The 16,681-nt window shown below is 36.9% G+C and overlaps 2 protein-coding genes across 5 annotated transcripts in view; one reads left to right on the top strand and one right to left on the bottom strand.

The window, feature by feature from the left end:
• LOC148130101 (vomeronasal type-2 receptor 26-like) overlaps positions 1-11,400 on the bottom strand; it is a 28,846-nt gene extending 17,446 nt beyond the window's left edge. The window contains exons 1-2 of the mRNA XM_087968292.1: positions 11,394-11,400; positions 7,144-7,269 (exon numbers count right to left, since the gene is read on the bottom strand). Of these exons, the coding sequence (XP_087824418.1) occupies positions 7,144-7,269; positions 11,394-11,400 (133 nt within the window). The remainder of the gene's footprint in view (positions 1-7,143; positions 7,270-11,393) is intronic.
• LOC148130100 (vomeronasal type-2 receptor 26-like) overlaps positions 1-16,681 on the top strand; it is a 178,207-nt gene that overhangs the window by 63,629 nt on the left and 97,897 nt on the right. The gene's annotated exons all lie outside the window — the stretch shown is intronic.

Genomic DNA, 16,681 nt, shown 5'->3' with positions numbered 1-16,681 from the left:
ATAGACTATACAAGGAAAAGAAATACCATGAAAAGATTAGCCTATAAAGGACTTGAAAAAGAGCTATAGAAAATGCCACAGAGAAAGGACATTAAGTTAAAAATGGATATAACTAAACATAAAATAGGTCTAATAGAAAAAGAAGAACTAGCACAGAAAATTAGAGGTGCTAAACAGAACTACTATGAAGATGCAAATAAACCAGGTAGATGGTTAGCATATAAATTGAGAAAGGAGAAAGAATCAAGGAAAATATTGCAATTAATAGATGATCAAGGCCAAATTTGCTATGGTAGTAAAGAGAAGAAGGAAATCATCCGAGACTATTATAGGAAACTATAAACGCAAGAGAATATTGATGAGGAAAGAGTTAAACAGTACCTACAGAATGCTAAGTTACCCCAGATACCTAAAGAGATTGAAACAATGTTAGAAAGCAATATAACGATGATGGAGTTAACTGAAGCACTCAAGAAGCAAAATAATGGAAAGGCACCAGGCCCAGATGGAATTCCGGCAGAATTTTACAAAACATTACAAGAATCGTTGAATCTTCCATTGTTAGAAGTTATGAATGAAGCTATGTTAAAGAGGATACCTAAATCATAGTCAGAAGCTTATATTACACTTGTTCCAAAAGAAGAGACCGATCCATTACAAATCAAGAACTATAGACCTATTTCCCTACTGAACGAAGATTATAAAATTTTTGCTTCAATATTGGCAGAAAGACTTAAAAAATACTTAAATAATTTTATCCATCCTGATCAAAATGGATTTCTGCCAAAGAGACAAATTAAAGACAATATGAGAGTAATCTTGGACACTTTGGAATACTACGAGGCACATCCTGAAAAACAAATGGCTCTGATATTTCTAGATGCACAGAAGGCATTTGATAATGTGAATTGGTGATTCATGTTATTACTGCTAGAACAGATGGGCTTTACTAGAAAATTTATTCAAGCAATAGAAGCGATATATCATGAGCAAACGGCAAAGGTAATGATAGAAGGAGAACTGACAGACTCTATTGATATAAGAAAAGGAACAAGACAAGGGTGCCCACGGTCACCTTTGTTGTTTGTGTTAACTTTGGAAGTGCTAAATAGAAATATTAGAGATGAAAAGAATATAAAAAGGATGAAAATTAAAAAGGAAGAATTTAAGCTGCAAGCATTTGCAGATGACCTGGTTTTTATCTTAGAAGACCCACTAGAAACAGCATCAAAATTGATAGAAAAGATAGAGACATATGGAAAGGTGGCTGGCTTGAAAATAAAGATAAGACAAAGATATTGACAAAGTATATGCTATCAAGACAAAAGGAAGAACTGGCAGACTTATTGAAAATTCAGGTCACGAACAAGATCAAGTACTTGGGGATATACTTTTTTTAAAAAAAAAACACAAATTTTATTACTTTTCAAAGACAATACACAAACAAACAAAACATAAAACATTAGAACATAGAACATCTTTTCTAAAAACTGCTTATTAAGTTTTAACAAAACAAATAAAACATCTTGTTTGAGTACAGCATAGTTCCAAATTATCACATTTCCATATAAACACAATTTAATATGCATCATCTTATGTATTCAACTACATATCTTATTATTCTTTTTCCAACTTCTCACTATTTCTTCCTTTACTTATTCATTAAACTTATACTTTCATCTGTCTTATTTACAATTTCATATGTTCTCATCCAACATTCTTCCAAAATTTTATTAATTCTCAGTAAACAAACATAAACAAAACACGTAATATGAAAACATAAAACTTCTTTTTAGAAAGTGGCTTAACCCCGGGTTACATCTTTTTGTACAGACATAAATCAAATTCATGCTCACCTTATATACTATTTCATATCTTATTTAACATTCTATATTTTCTATATGTCTTCTCTCCTCTTTTCACTCTCTTAATTCTATTTTATTTACTTCATCTCAATTTAAATAATTATACTTGTATCTTTTGTCTGTTCTCTTCAATTATCTATTTATCTTTTCTCTTTAATACAAAATTTCTCCTGTAATCACTGGTTGAAGTATGACGCCTTTCTATCTTTCTCCCAAATTTAACACTTAAAATAATGCATAATTTCCATTCTGATTCTGCTTAGTACATTCTACGTACTACATTTTAAAATAAAAACATAATAAGCTTATAATATAGTAAAAACAATGTTCCATAACAAATTAAACTCTATTATTAAATCTTAGACATTTTACACATTCCCTATAATATTCTATTAACACATATAATATTCCAATTTTCTAACTCTATTTCAAATACAAATACTACAATGCAATCTTATGTACTTTTGCAAAATCTCTTTTTAAATTGTATTTTACCCTTTGTCTCTAAAAAAAACCCAGTTTTTTTAACATCTTGTTTTAAGCCTTTATAACTTCCCCTTTTCCCTTCCTTTCTTGTCGAATCTAGCCTTTTTACCCCCCATCTCTCAATCTCCGCCCTCTTAGTCTCCCCTCTCTGTTGTATTCCTCTTTTCTGTTGCTTTCTGACATTATATCAATTTTTCACCTTATTTTTCCCCTTCTTGGTTGTTTTTTTAGATCTTAAATTCTCCATTTCCTTTCCCCTTTTTCCCTTTTCTTCCTCAACTAAAGTTGTTTGTCCATTAAAGATGGCTTCTTCTTCTTCATCCCAGCTTTCTTGTTACTGTATTTCCTGATAAGTAGAAATCGCCATTTCTAAGAAGTGAAAGACAGATCCAGAAGAGCCCTTGCCTTCTTGTTCCTCTTCTTTTAGCTTTTTAAATTCCATTTTCAATTCTTCAACAGATAATGCCATTGTGAGATTTTTTTTAAACAATCCAAATGTTCTTAGTCTTTCAAAAGATAGTTTGCAAAAGTCCCAAAGTCATCAAGCAATCAAAATCAACACAAACTGTTTCATTTAGCACTTTCTTCTTTTAATACTTTCTCTTCCTGGGGTAGAATTCAATTATACAGTTCGAAAATGATTTTTTAGAAGTCTTATTGCAATTTAGTCTCTGATCTTATAAGCTCCAAGCAGTCTCCTCCAGCAAAATCTTAGTATAAATCATTTTCCTCTCCCTTCCCACTTATAGCAAAAAGATTTTAATTTTTAAATTCCAGTGTTCAGAAATCTTTAATGTCCCCTTGGCTTTAATTTCCAAAATTAGTTACCTTCTGTTGCCAAAGCGGGTTTTTCCGATTTCCATCTGCTATCTCCATAGGGAAGGAGAGTGAGAAAAAACTTTCCCTTTTCACTTTCATCCGCAGCTTTTTACAATCTTCTTGGAAATGATATATCATTTAAGAAGCCTAATTTCCAGGGTATTCAGATGTAACTTGTTGTCCCGGTTCAGCCAAAAACTTTCACTTTCTCAACTTCCTCCTGCACAATCTTGTCCGGCTGAAAGGTTCTTTGTGGCGGCCATTGCTGACCGCCGCTCCATCGCCTTTGGAAAAGGGAGTTAAGCCGGCTGAGGAAGAATTAGAATTAGAATGCTAGAATTAGAGTAGGATTTGGTTTGCCTAATTGGGAGTTGTATTACCAAGCTACAAATCTGATGTGGGTTAAGGAATGGATAACATTAAGAAATACTAGATTGTTGACATTAGAAGGACATGATCTGTTGTTGGGGTGGCATGCTTTTTTATGGTACAAAGGAACTAAAATACAGGGGTACTTTAGAAGACATTATATACGGGAGTCTCTGTGGTTAAACTGGGAGAAGATTAAAAGACAATGTTATTTGAAAATTCCAGTCTGGCTATCGACTATTGAAGCATTTTCTTATCGTATAATATACAAAAAGGAACAAACAGTTAGATATGGTGAAATATTGAATGAAAAGGGTGAACTCAAATCTATACAAAAACTAGAGGAACAAGGTGTAAAGCTGAATTGGTTTTCATACTCGCAAATACATTCAAGGTATGATAAAGATTCCAAAACAGAAGGTTTCTATGATAAACTGACTGACTTAGATAAGATTTTGATAGGTACTGATGAAAAGGTGATTAAAAATTGTATGGATATTTATTAGAAATTAAACTAGAAGAACAAGTTAAAGAAATTATGATTGCTTGGGGGAAGAATTTTGGATATGGGATTGACCTAGAGAAATGGCAAAAATTGTGGTCTCAAAATTATAAAATGACAATGTCAACAGCATATAAAGAAAATTTGTATAAGATGTTTTACAGGTAGCATTTCCCCCCGAGAAGAATAGCAAGAATGTTCAAGAATAAATCTGAAAAATGTTGGAAATGTCATCAGACACCTGGCTCATATTACCATATGTGGTGGACTTGTGCGGATGCTAAAAAATACTGGACTAAAATCCACACGTGGTTGGAAAAAATGACAAAAAAACATATAGATTTGAAACCAGAGATATTTTTATTGGGAATTTTACCTGAAATATATAGTAAAGACTTGAAATACTGATTGTAAATGTATTAACAGCGGCTAGGATTGTATTTGCTAAAAACTGGAAAAATGAGAAAATACCATCATAGGAGGAAATCATTAAGAAAATATTGGAATGTGCTGAAATGAGTAGATTGACATTTGAAATTAGAGAACAAGATGATAAGCAATTTTATAAAATTTGGGATCTATTCTATCAATGGTTAGACAATAAAATATAGTAACGAAATATGTAGACTTTTAGAAAATACTAAATATATAAAGATGTATTCTTTCCTTATTATATCTACAAAATGATTTTAGGATAGATTTGGGATGATAATATGAACTGTCACAAAACAAATTAAGTAAAATATGATTATTTCCTAAAGCATGGATGAATAAAAGTATAGTCAAATGATTGATTAATAATGATATTAATGTATTTAATATTGGATTGAAAATACGAGATCATATACAATGTAATTGTAATTGAAGACTACGAAATGGAAGCACAAAACAATTTGTAAACCAACCGGCACACTGTATGTGCATATATGGAAGATGGCCTGATGTTTTTATGTTTTGTTTGTTTATGTTTGTTTTAAAAACCAATAAAAATTTATATTAAAAAAAAATTGCTAGACCAATACTCAAATACAGCTCATCAGTCTGGAACCCACATTACGTATCTGATATTAACACAGTTGAGAAAGTCCAGAAATATTTCACGAGAAGAGTTCTCTACTCTTCTACTTGTTGCAGAATACCTTATGCCACCAGACTTGAAATGCTAGATCTAGAAAACCTAGAACTACACCGCATTCGGTCCAATCTTAGTATAGTATATAAAATCATACATTGCAATGTCCTACCTGTCAATAAATACTTCAGCTTCAACCATAACAACACAAGAGCAAACAATAGATACAAACTCAAGGTTAATTGCACCAAACTTGATTCCAGGAAATACGAGTTCAGCAACAGAGTGGTCAATGTCTGGAATACTCTACCTGACTGTGGTTTCTTCCCCAAACCGAGATCAGATCAGATGGGATTGGGCGTGTTCAAGGTACCCAAAAACTTTAATCTTAGACTGTCTATTATTGACCTCACCCCTTTCCTAAGTGGTCTGTAGGGGGCGTGCATAAGCACACCAATGTGCCTACCGTCCCTGTCCTACTGTTTCTTTTATTATTTTTTTATTGTTCTTATATGTATCCATGTATTCATAACTATGTTTTTACTTATACCTATTATCTTGTAAACAATTGACAAACCAAATAAATAAATAAATTTCTCCATTTTTCACATCTTTTTGGTTAGGTTTCTTGCAAATGAATCACAATAGTGCATTTAGGACCTTTTTTTTTTGCTATTTTTGAAGCTCAACTAACTTTGTTTTTGATTAGGGTTGTGGTTGTTCATATTTCACTATTTAATAAAGAGGGAAAGAGATAACAAAAAGTGGAAGGCCCGGTACCAATGACGCTAAGGAATTTGAAGCGAATATGTGTCATGCCCCACTTGGAGTCTGACTCCGAGGAAGAGAAGGAACAGCTGACAGGGAGTGAGAGTGTGGCTCTGAAGGTTGTGGAGGAAGCTGGGGAAGGGCAGAAGCTGGCTGGGCAGTCAGAGGAAGACCCAGGCCCATCCCCTCTCCATCCTAGGGCACACAGGGAGGAGAGGATAAGGGAGAAATGTGAATGGCGTGGTCTGCAGGGGAAGAAAGGGCATTGATCCTCTTCACGGGCTGCAGCTATGAGAACTGTTGAAAAGGACGGACATGGGTATGGGCCAGTGCTGGAAACAAAGCATGAAAATATCTCTAGTCTGTCCATTCCTATCTGAGTTTGGCGTCTTTCCCAGTGTGTGTTCTGATCTCTGTGGATGTCTTCAAGCCCTTATCTTGCCTGGTTCCTTTAATTGCTTCAGTGTGGTTTGTGTTTTTGCTATTTATAATTTATAGGTATTTTAAATTTAAATGGCATTTCCTCCTTTTCATAACTGTTTGTGGGGGAGTTTGTTGTCTCCAGTCATGGATATTTGGAGCTTTGAAGCCAAGTTGAAGGAATAAAAGGGGCTTCACCTGATTTTTGTGACTTTGTTTATTTTGTATCCCACCCTGGGTCATTACAATATGAGTGTTTTACCTTTTAGTCCATAACATGGACTGTTACACCATTGGAGAAAAATAAACACATTTTACCCCCAATAACTGTATATTTAATTTACCACTCTTCTCTCACGATACCATCTTGCTTGATTTTATGGTAAGAATTTGGTTTTCTTTTGTTTCTCTTTGCTCTGTTGAGCCCAAAACTTTCCCTCTGTGATTCTTCAAGAAGGTCCCTCTGCTTATGGTGGTTGATGACCTTAATGGAACTGATTGCTTGATGTAGCTTATTTTGCAGCAATTTTGGGGCCAACATCTGTTTTAGATGAAGAAAAAGCATGGAGATAAAGAATTCCGAATGTTTCAAAGAACGGGGATGTTCCTACAGGTAGAGAGATAACCAGGGAAGGACACATCCAAACTAGCAAGCAGAAGAATGATTTTCCTTATTTGCCATAACTCCTATCTTTTCTAGCCTCTTTTCCTCCAAGATCTTTGGATTATTCTCTTTAGATGAGAAAATAACCTTCAATGTATCTTTCAACAGGTACTTTCATGAAAATATTCTGGGTGAATCCAGTCCCGCAAGATCTCCCATTTTCCTCAGTCTCACCCACCTTCCTGAGTGGAGAAAGTCCCCTCTGGGCAAGGAACGCAGTCGTAGCAGCAAACTGGTTCTCCTTCCCGAGCCCTTTGACAAATCCAGGAGGACAACTTTCCACACATCTGGACTGAGGCCGAGACTGAGCAGAAAAAGAAGGAAGGCCAAAGAAAATGGGTTAGAGCTAGGAATCCATGGGAACTGGAGCCAAGTAGCCTCTGGTCTTCGCTGAGGTAAATATGAAATTTCTGACTATTTGACTATGACCTCAATTGAGCCCAAATTTTATGTTGCTAAGAGAGGCATTTGTTTTATGATCTTTCTGGGCCATAATTATTAAGTGAGTCACTGCTTTTGTTAGTAGCACCGTTGCTAAATGGATCTGGCTTCCCCATTGTTTGTCAGAAGGTCACAAAAGGAAGTCACACAACCACCACCCCAGGACACTGTGACTCATAAATATGAACCAATTGCCAAGCATCTGGATTTTGGTCACATGACCATGGGGATGCTACAACGGTCATAAGCATGAAAAACAGACATAAGTCACTTCTTTAAGTGCTGTTGTCACTAAATGAATTGTTGTAAGTCAAAGACTGCCCTGAATGGTCCTGAATGGTTGGGAGAAAAACAGCTCCTGGCAGGTTCTTGTCATTTGCTTCTGGCGTATCATATAGTGCAAGAAAGGAATTTCCTACTTCACGAAGTCCAGAGAGACGGCGCTGAAAAACCTCTTTTCCACCCAGAGCGACCGAAGGTTGCTCATCCAGGAAGAGAAACAATGGGACTCCAGGGAGGTTTACAGTCTCTTACAAGCCCAAGGCCAAATCTAAATAAAATCTCTTTCCAAATGTCCCTCATTACATTTGAGACCAGGAGGGGCCTCCCTTTGGACCCAAGAAATGTTTCACGACTTCAGTTTTCTGGGACAGGACACTATACAGTGTGAGACATCCTACTCACAAGACACTGTTTTTAAGCCACCCAGAGACACTCTGGAGGCATATAAATTTGCATATGAAGTTGGAGAAGCTGAATTCTCATTCCAAAGCTCACTTCCCCCTGGGACCCACAGGACCTCCAGCCAGCCTTGAATATTGGACATGGCTGAATTGCTTAGAACATTGTTCTATATTTCACAAGCTGAAGGACCCTTTCTTCATTACACCTGAAGCCTCCCAAGCAGTCTAAGAAAGCCGTCATTCCCCACATTCAGTTCTCAGTGAAGGTCATCCAGCATGGCAATGGAATGGAATGGAATGGAATGGAATAGAATGGAATAGAATAGAATAGAATAGAATAGAATAGAATAGAATAGAATAGAATAGAATAGAATAGAATAGAATAGAATAACAGTTGGAAGGGACCTTAGAGGTCTTCTAGTCAAAACCCCTGCTTAGGCAGGAAACCCTACACCACTTCAAATGTGATTGGACTTAGCTCACTTGAAAGGACTCCTGAGCCTTTGGAAAACAGAGAAAAGGCGCCAATATTTCACCCACCTTGTTAAACAACTTTAGCTGTGGAAGAGCATCTTGGTTGATAATCACTCTCTGTCTTTCAAATCTCCCTAGGATCTTGTAGCTGAAATCCATCCAGGGTTGGACCAACCAGTAATCGATGATCAGATCTGCTGCTACATCCCCATTTGGGTCCAAGTACAGTTTAAAGTGGGAAAAATTGCAAAACACATCCTTCGCCAGAAAGGGATGAATCTAAAATGGAAACATCCAGAAATGTTAAAAGCAGAAAACTTGGTTTCTTTTCCCACATGTTCTTTTCATATTTGAATCTTTGTCCTAAAGTTGTCTAACTTGCAAGCAGTTGGGAGAACAAGAATTTCCACAATCTTCAAAAGTAAAAAAAAAAGAGAGATTCAGCAAAATTTGTCAATCATATAATGATAAAAAGTAAGGCTGATTACTAGTAAGCATCTTTAGAAGAAAGTTGTCAGGCTAATCTTCACATAAGTAAACAGAGGGGAAACATGACCAAAGGAAAATTCTTAAATTTTTATTTATTGAAAGTTTCATCAACAGAATCTTGCAAGTCTGAAAGCACAAATTGCCCACCAACAAATTCTCAGGCTGAAAAGTTGGGCAGGCTCTTTCTGGGTTTCTTTCTCCGCCTGTTATGCAGCTGAGGGCTCCCCTCCCTCTTGCCCGATCATTTCTAGACAGCATCCATTCCCCCCTATCCGATTTGCTGATAGATTGTGGGAAAGCTTGTGACATAACTTGACTCCATCAAAGTATTAACTTCTCCATGCCTTCATGATGAGGAAGGTAGTTAAGTGACTGCTGGATGGTGAGGTTAAGACTTTAAAAAACTGTATTCAAATAATTTTCAATGTTCCTCATAGAACTAAGGAGATACGAATAACAACTGATCATCTATCATTCAATATATTCATTAATACATCAGATTGAATGGATAAATCATGGTTTTGTGCTGCAAGAGATTGCATCAACTCTTAGACAAGGCTTCAGATCACTTTTAAAAGATTTCCCACTTCCCAAAAGAAAACATTTCTGATTTCTGAATACAGATAAAATCCAGTAGAAAAATATCTGATGTTTAACAATCCGGACTTGACAATCTCTGGTATTTTGTATAATGTTCTGATTTGGAGAGATCCCAATTCAAGCCCCAGGCACCTCACTTACAGGAGAATTTAATATGGATCAGGTTTAACGAAGGGTAAAGGAGCCAAGGAAGAGGTCAAAGGAGCCACTCTCAGCCTTGAGGAAAAAACAAGAACTGAAAATGGGAGCAACTTTTCCATCTAACACAATCTCAAAGTTGGAGAAGGGAGGATACAGCCCTCTTCCAGTAACTGAAAGATTGTGATGACCCAGGGTGGGATACAAAATAAACACAGTCACAAAAAACAGGTGAAGCCCCTTTTACTCCTTCACTTTGCTTCCAAGCTTCAAATATCCTTGACTTGAAGACAAAAACACTCCCACACAGTTACAAGAAGGAGGAAAAAAGCAACATAAACCAGGCAAGATAAGGGCTGGAGGACATCCACAGATAACAGAACACATACTGGGAAGGACGCCAAACTCAGAGAGGAACCATAAACTAGAGATATTTCCACGCTTTGTTTCCAGTGCTCACCCGTACGCATGTCTGTCCTCTTATTAAGTTGTCACTGCTGCAGCCCATGAAGAGGATCAAGGCCCTCTCCTTCCGAGTACACTATATCTTTCCCTTATCCTCTCCTCCCTGCATGCCCTAGAATGGAGAGGGGATGGGCCTGGGTCCTCCTCTGACTGCCCTTCCCCAGCCTCCTCCACAACATCCGGAGCCACACTTCCACTCCCTGTCGGCTGTTCCTCCTCTCCTTCAGAGTCAGTCTCCACCAGGGGCATGACAAAGATGTTACGCCCAAGCTTAAGAGCTGCTGGCAAATATTCCAGAATGTCAGACGTGGAAAATATAACTGGACTGAGTTTCAAGGAAGGAGATTCTGGCTGAATAACAAAACAATTAAAAGAAGGAGCAGTTTTAGAGCTGAACCAATGAATGAATTTTCAGTGATTGTCTTCATGAAAAGACTGAGCAGCCATCAGTCAGATAAGCTTTAACTAAATTTCTGCAGGGAAAATCATTGGCTAGATGTTCATAGGGGCTCCCTGTCTTCAAGTAGGGAGACAAACTTCAACAATGCTAATTGCAAACCAATTTATATAGAAATTTATTTAAAACTGCACACAGTTCTTTTAAAATTAGCAGTGCTCAATATCCAAATATATTTGGACGTGGTGGGATACGGTGTCTCAGTGGCTAAGATGCTGAGCTTGTCGATCAGAAAGGTCGGCAGTTCGGTGGTTCGAATCCCTAGCGTAACGGTGTGAGCTCCCATTACTTGTCCAGCTTCTGCAGTTCTTCTAGCAGTTTGAAAGCATGTAAAATAGGCAAGTAGAAAAATAGGGATCCCTTTGGTGGGAAGGTAACAGCGTTCTGTGCACCTTTGGCGTTTAGTCATGCTGGCTACATGACCATGGAGATGTCTTTGGACAGCACTGACTCTTTGGCTTTGTAACGGAGATGAGCACCGCCCCCTAGAGCGGAAAGGACTAGCACGTATGTGCGAGGGGAACCTTGACCTTTACCACTCTGGAACATTACCTCTGAGTGTATAAATTGGACAAAAGTTTTGCCCATTTGTACCACAAGAGCAGATAGTTCTCCTGCATCTCCTTTGGATACTTCTGAAACAGTAATTAAGTTCGGGAGATCCTTGTCAATACTGCTTACCTGCCATGGCTGCAGCCTTGGACTCCCCAACCTCTCTTGGAGCCCTTCCTTCTCCTCCTCCATCTGGAGGAATAGGCAGCCTTCAAGGCATGGGCCAGAATCTTCATGAAACTGGAATAATGTTTAGAATATGAGATCCTGTTCCTTTCCCTTGGGTCGCCAGTGGGGCTTTCTGGATGCATCTTTTCCGGCCTTTGACAGAAAAGACATTCTTTGAAAGAGAACAGTGGAAATAATGACCTTGGAATTGGGGTTCCATAAGGAAGTAGGGCTTAAAGGCATACTCTTTTGGCCTTTTGCTCTCCTGATAAGAAAATTTCCAAACACTATGGACGTATTTCAAAAATTTGCCCTTTTTAATTAACCCAAAACCCAAGACTGTCATGATCCAGATTTTCCCTTCAATGGGTCCTGGGAAACGCCTGAGTGTTAAATGGAAAGGAAGAATTCTGTCCGAAATGTAATCATGTTCTATGAAGTGAACAAAGACGTTGACTTGTCTCCATTTAGAGAGGGCAGCCCTGAGAGGCACTATTTGTCCAGTTGCTGAGAATTGTTGTGATATAACAACGCAAATTCCCTTCCTGAGAAGCAGAGGAGGGAAAGTCCTCATGAAATTCTCTCCTTCTCTGTGTCTGAAGCAAAGAGGCCAATCAGGGTCCATCTGAAGTAGAGGAGCAGTTGGATGATTGCTGGATACTGGATCCCTTCTTTGGGGAGCAACAGGTGGAAAAAGGGAATTTGCTTTTATCACTCAGAGCCTTTGAAGTAGTTTCAATCCTGATCTGAAAAAGCAATGAACAATGCTGTGTTATATTGGGGGTCAGAGCCAGCCCAAAATATTAGATTTTAATAACTGCAACCTGGTTCCCATGAACATAGTACAGTAATTTATTGTTGATTAGCCATTAAGCCACATCAAAGTACATAATGTAGAAAATGGAATATTAATAAGTATGCAAGAAAAAACAATGCAAGAAAAAATGAAGTATAATCTAATAAAATTAAGTATAATATAAGTATAATAAATAATAAGAATAAGAATAAGGAATGTAAATCCTTTCTATATAACCCATAAAATTTACCACATATTCAGATCTGAAATGAAATTTTTTGCTCAAATAAGGAAATATGATATTTTAATATATGGATCCCAATGTGGAGTCCAAAATACTAATTTCTCTCTTTCTTGCAAAATGGACATTCCAATAATAGACATTTTAAATCATATGTAAGTTGTACAATCCAAGATGTCTTTAATTGAAGCTTTGTTTTCTTCCAGTAGATTGAATTTGGGTGTGCTGAGTTTCCATAGCTTTAATTTTAAATCAATAATAATATGCCACGATTTTAAAGAAAAAAAAAAGAATAAATTCCTAACTCAGAAGCTGAAGTCTTTTTATCCACCACCAAGATTCTTCTCACACGCTGTGATTGAGTTTATTTTACTAGCAATATAATTTAAATACCAAACCTCAGAGACGTTGGTATTATACAGATGAAATAAATAAAAGAAATGAAAAGAAAACTGGATAGCTATTTTTTTTAAGGTTAAGCAGTTAATTCACTTGCACCCTTTCTCTAAGTGGCTTCTTTGATGATGTGGAAGCAACATCCAGTTTCAGAGAAAACTACCTCAGGCAAGGAAAGGGTTACTTGCTCTATTGGCTCACCACCAAATAGAGATCTATGGTTATTATGTTGTTTTTCAAAAGACTTTGATTGGTTAATAATTAGAGAATTATTGTGTCAGTAGAAGCCTTTTTCTGTTTTCTGACTTTTTCTGTTTTAATCGCAATAATACGCGCGCGAACAACCATTTAAAACTCAATGTAAATTGTTCTAAACCTGACTGTGAAAAATACGATTTCTGTAACAGAGTTGTCAAAGTCTGAAATGCTCTACCTGATTCAGTTGTCTCAGCTACAAATTTTCACAGTTTCAGTCACAAATTGGCTTCCATGGACCTTGCTTCATACTTAAGGGGTCAGTAGAAGGGGCGTGCATAAGTGCACCTACGTGCCTATCGTCCCTGTCGCTGTATTTTTATTCTCTTATTCTTGTTCTCATTTTTGTTTGACAAATTCCAATCAATCAATCAATCAATCAATCAATAAAATAAGACAAGTCTTTTTAACAGCATACACAATCCAACATACAAGAATGATAAGAGTATTTATTCTTTTATCAGTGTAAATCAGAGTGTTCCAACATGTATTTAGCACCTTAGACATGTGCACTGCATTATTCCTGGTAAGTCATTCACATCTAAACTGATAACAAGGGTTCAAATATGCACATTTCCCTTCCCCCTTGGTAAGTAATGGATCCTTCTTCTCAGGGCTCCATTGAGCCCCAACCTCCGTCTCAAACAAGGGCTTGGATCAGGGACAGTATTTCGAATTCTAAATTAAGGGCAATCAATGTCCTTAAAATTTCTCCATTTACTGACTGACACATATTGTGATTAGGAATTTGAAGAGAAATCTTAGTCAACATTAAATCATTAATTTATGTGTTATTTATTATACAAATTTATATAACTTTTAACTCTGCCTAAAGCCTTTTGGCTCTTCTGCAAGGAATGCACCTTTCTTCTCCCCAATCTCAAGTTTACTTAAAAGGAATGTAGCTGATATTTTTGCCATAATATCTATTAGACTAACCAGCCTGTAATTCCAAGAGACATTTTTATTCCATGATAGATAGATAGATAGATAGATAGATAGATAGATAGATAGATAGATAGATAGATAGATAGAGATAGATAGATAATTAGAAAAAGAGAAATACAGAGAGAGAGAGAGACATAGACAGGGAGGAGGGTACTATCGCCAACTTCAATCAAGCTGCATATGGAATAGAAGATATTGTTTAGAATATGTGAAAAGGAACGAATAGGCAATTGAGAATAGAATAGAATAGAATAGAATAGAATAGAATAGAATAGAATAGAATAGAATAGAAGAATAGAATAGAATAGGAATTCTTTATTGGCCAAGTGTGATTGGACACACATGAAATTTGTCTTGGTGCAAATGCTCTCAGAGTACATAAAAGATGACACATTTGTCAAGAATCCAGAATCATCAGGTACAACACTTAATAATAGTCATAGGGTATAAAAAGCAATCAAAGGGTGCCACAAGTAGGATATTTTTGGAATAGTTAGTAGAACATCCACTCCAGTGACCTTATTCTTCAGATCTTTGAGGATCAGTCTGAACACAAATATATTTGGGTAAAAATAGTCGACAAGTTTGCTAGTATGGTTCAAGCAGCTCTTAAATTCAGTGGAGATATGACTGCATTTATCACTTGCTCACTTTACCAATCAATCACAATTCAGCTGAAAAGGACTTTGGAGGTCTTCTAGTCCAACCTCTGCTCATGCAGGATAGTTTTTACCATTTCAGACAAGTGGCTGTCTAGTCTCTTCTTCAAAACCTGCAGTGATGAAGAACCCACAACCACTGAAGGCTGTTCCACTGGTTATTTGTCCTCTATGTTAGAAAGTTTCTCCTCAATTCCAGGTTGCTTTTCTCCTTGATTAGTTTCCACCCATTGTTTCTTGTCCTGCCCTCTGACCCCTCTTCTTTGAGGCAGCCCCTCAAATATTGGAAGACTCCTATCGTTGTCCCCCCAGGTCTTTTTCTAGACTAGCCAAACCCAAATCCTGCAACCATTCTTAATATGTTTTAGTCTCCAGGCCTTTAATCATCTCAGTTGCTCTTCTTTGCACTTTTTCCCAAGTCTCAACATCTTTTTGTAATGTGGTGACCAAAACTGGATGCAGTATTCCAAGTATGGCCTTACTAAATCTTTATAAAGCAATACTAATACTTCATGTGATTTTGATTCTATGCCTCTGTTTATACAACCAAGGACTGTATTAGCTTTTTTGCCTGTTCTTGCATACTCTCTCTGAGTTTGTCAAAATCAGCTCTTTTAACTTCTAAGACACTGATTTGCTTTTGTTCTACCATTTGTGTCTGCATTATATTGAATTCTAATATGACATGGTCACTTTCACCCAAGTTCCAGCAACTTCAACTTCCCTATCGCTTCTTCTGTGTTAGTAAGAATTAGGTCCAGCATAGTTTTTCCTCAAGTTCCTCTTTCTACCTTTTGGAGGACAAATTGTGGGCTAGGTTGGTTAGGAATCTGTTTGATCTCCCAATAGCTGCAGAGTTTGTCTCCCAGTTGATATCAAGGTAGTTAAAGTCTCCCATTACACTGTGGTATGTTTCCTACATACATTTCTTAGTTGTTTAGCAAAATGTTCATCTATTTCTTCTGCTTGGTTGGGTGGCTTGTTGTATATGCCTATAGCAATTTTTCCTTTTATATTGACCCTTATGGATTTTAGGAGGTTTTCATCCTTGGTTTGGTGGATTTCTGTAGAGATGTAGTGATTTTTTATATATAATGCAAGGTCACCTTCTCTTTTGTTAGGTCTGGTTTTTTTTTAATAGTTTGTATCTTTCCATCAGTACCTTCCAGTTATAAGTTTCATCCCACCATGTTTCAGTAATGCCAACTATATCATATCTACCTTCATGTACTAATGCTTCAAATTTGCCCTGTTTGTTCCCTAAACTTTGAGCACTTGTGTATATGCATTTGAGTCATTTATGGATTCTTGGGTATGTTTCTGATATCTCCATCCTTTCCATCACTCTCTATTTCATTATGTTTTTCCTTCTTCTTCTTTCTCTTTAGTCCCTTCCTCTTTATATGATTGGTTATTTAGTGGTTTTTGCTTGGAATTAGATTTTAAAGGTCTTGAAGATTGGCCTCCCCCCTCAGTTTAAAGTCTTTCTGATAAGATGAGCTAGTTGTTTTCTGAATATATTCTTCCATTTCTTGTGAGGTTCACTCCATCTTTTGACAGTAGGCCTTTATGTAAAGAAAGAAAATATCTACCAGATAGAGAAAATACACACAAACCTGTGGGGCTTTGTAGGTGCCTACTAAAGGTGATATCTGGGTGGAAATCTCCTTGTTAGCTCCATCCAGAAAAAGCCAGAAGGTTGTCCTTCCTTCCACAGCTGTAGTTGGGGACATTGGCGTCTCCAGTAGAGAGCATATCCAGCAAGGCATCTGAAGTGCGGAAAGGGCTCAAAGAGTTGTCATGGATATTGTAGCCAAGTGTGAGATTCTGCAGAAGCTGGGAATTCTTGTCAAGCAGTTGAAAGGTGAAAATGAAGTGCAGGATATTTGTAAAGCCAAGAGAAACACTACTGTAAAATAAAGTTCATGTTATTATCATCATCATCATTATCATC

This window comes from Notechis scutatus, chromosome 6, assembly GCF_049901735.1.
Source record: "Notechis scutatus isolate UNSWTSFEM ecotype Mainland chromosome 6, rNotScu1.2, whole genome shotgun sequence".
Classification (NCBI taxonomy): Eukaryota; Metazoa; Chordata; class Lepidosauria; order Squamata; family Elapidae; genus Notechis; species Notechis scutatus.
This window is presented reverse-complemented; position numbering and strand designations above follow the sequence as displayed.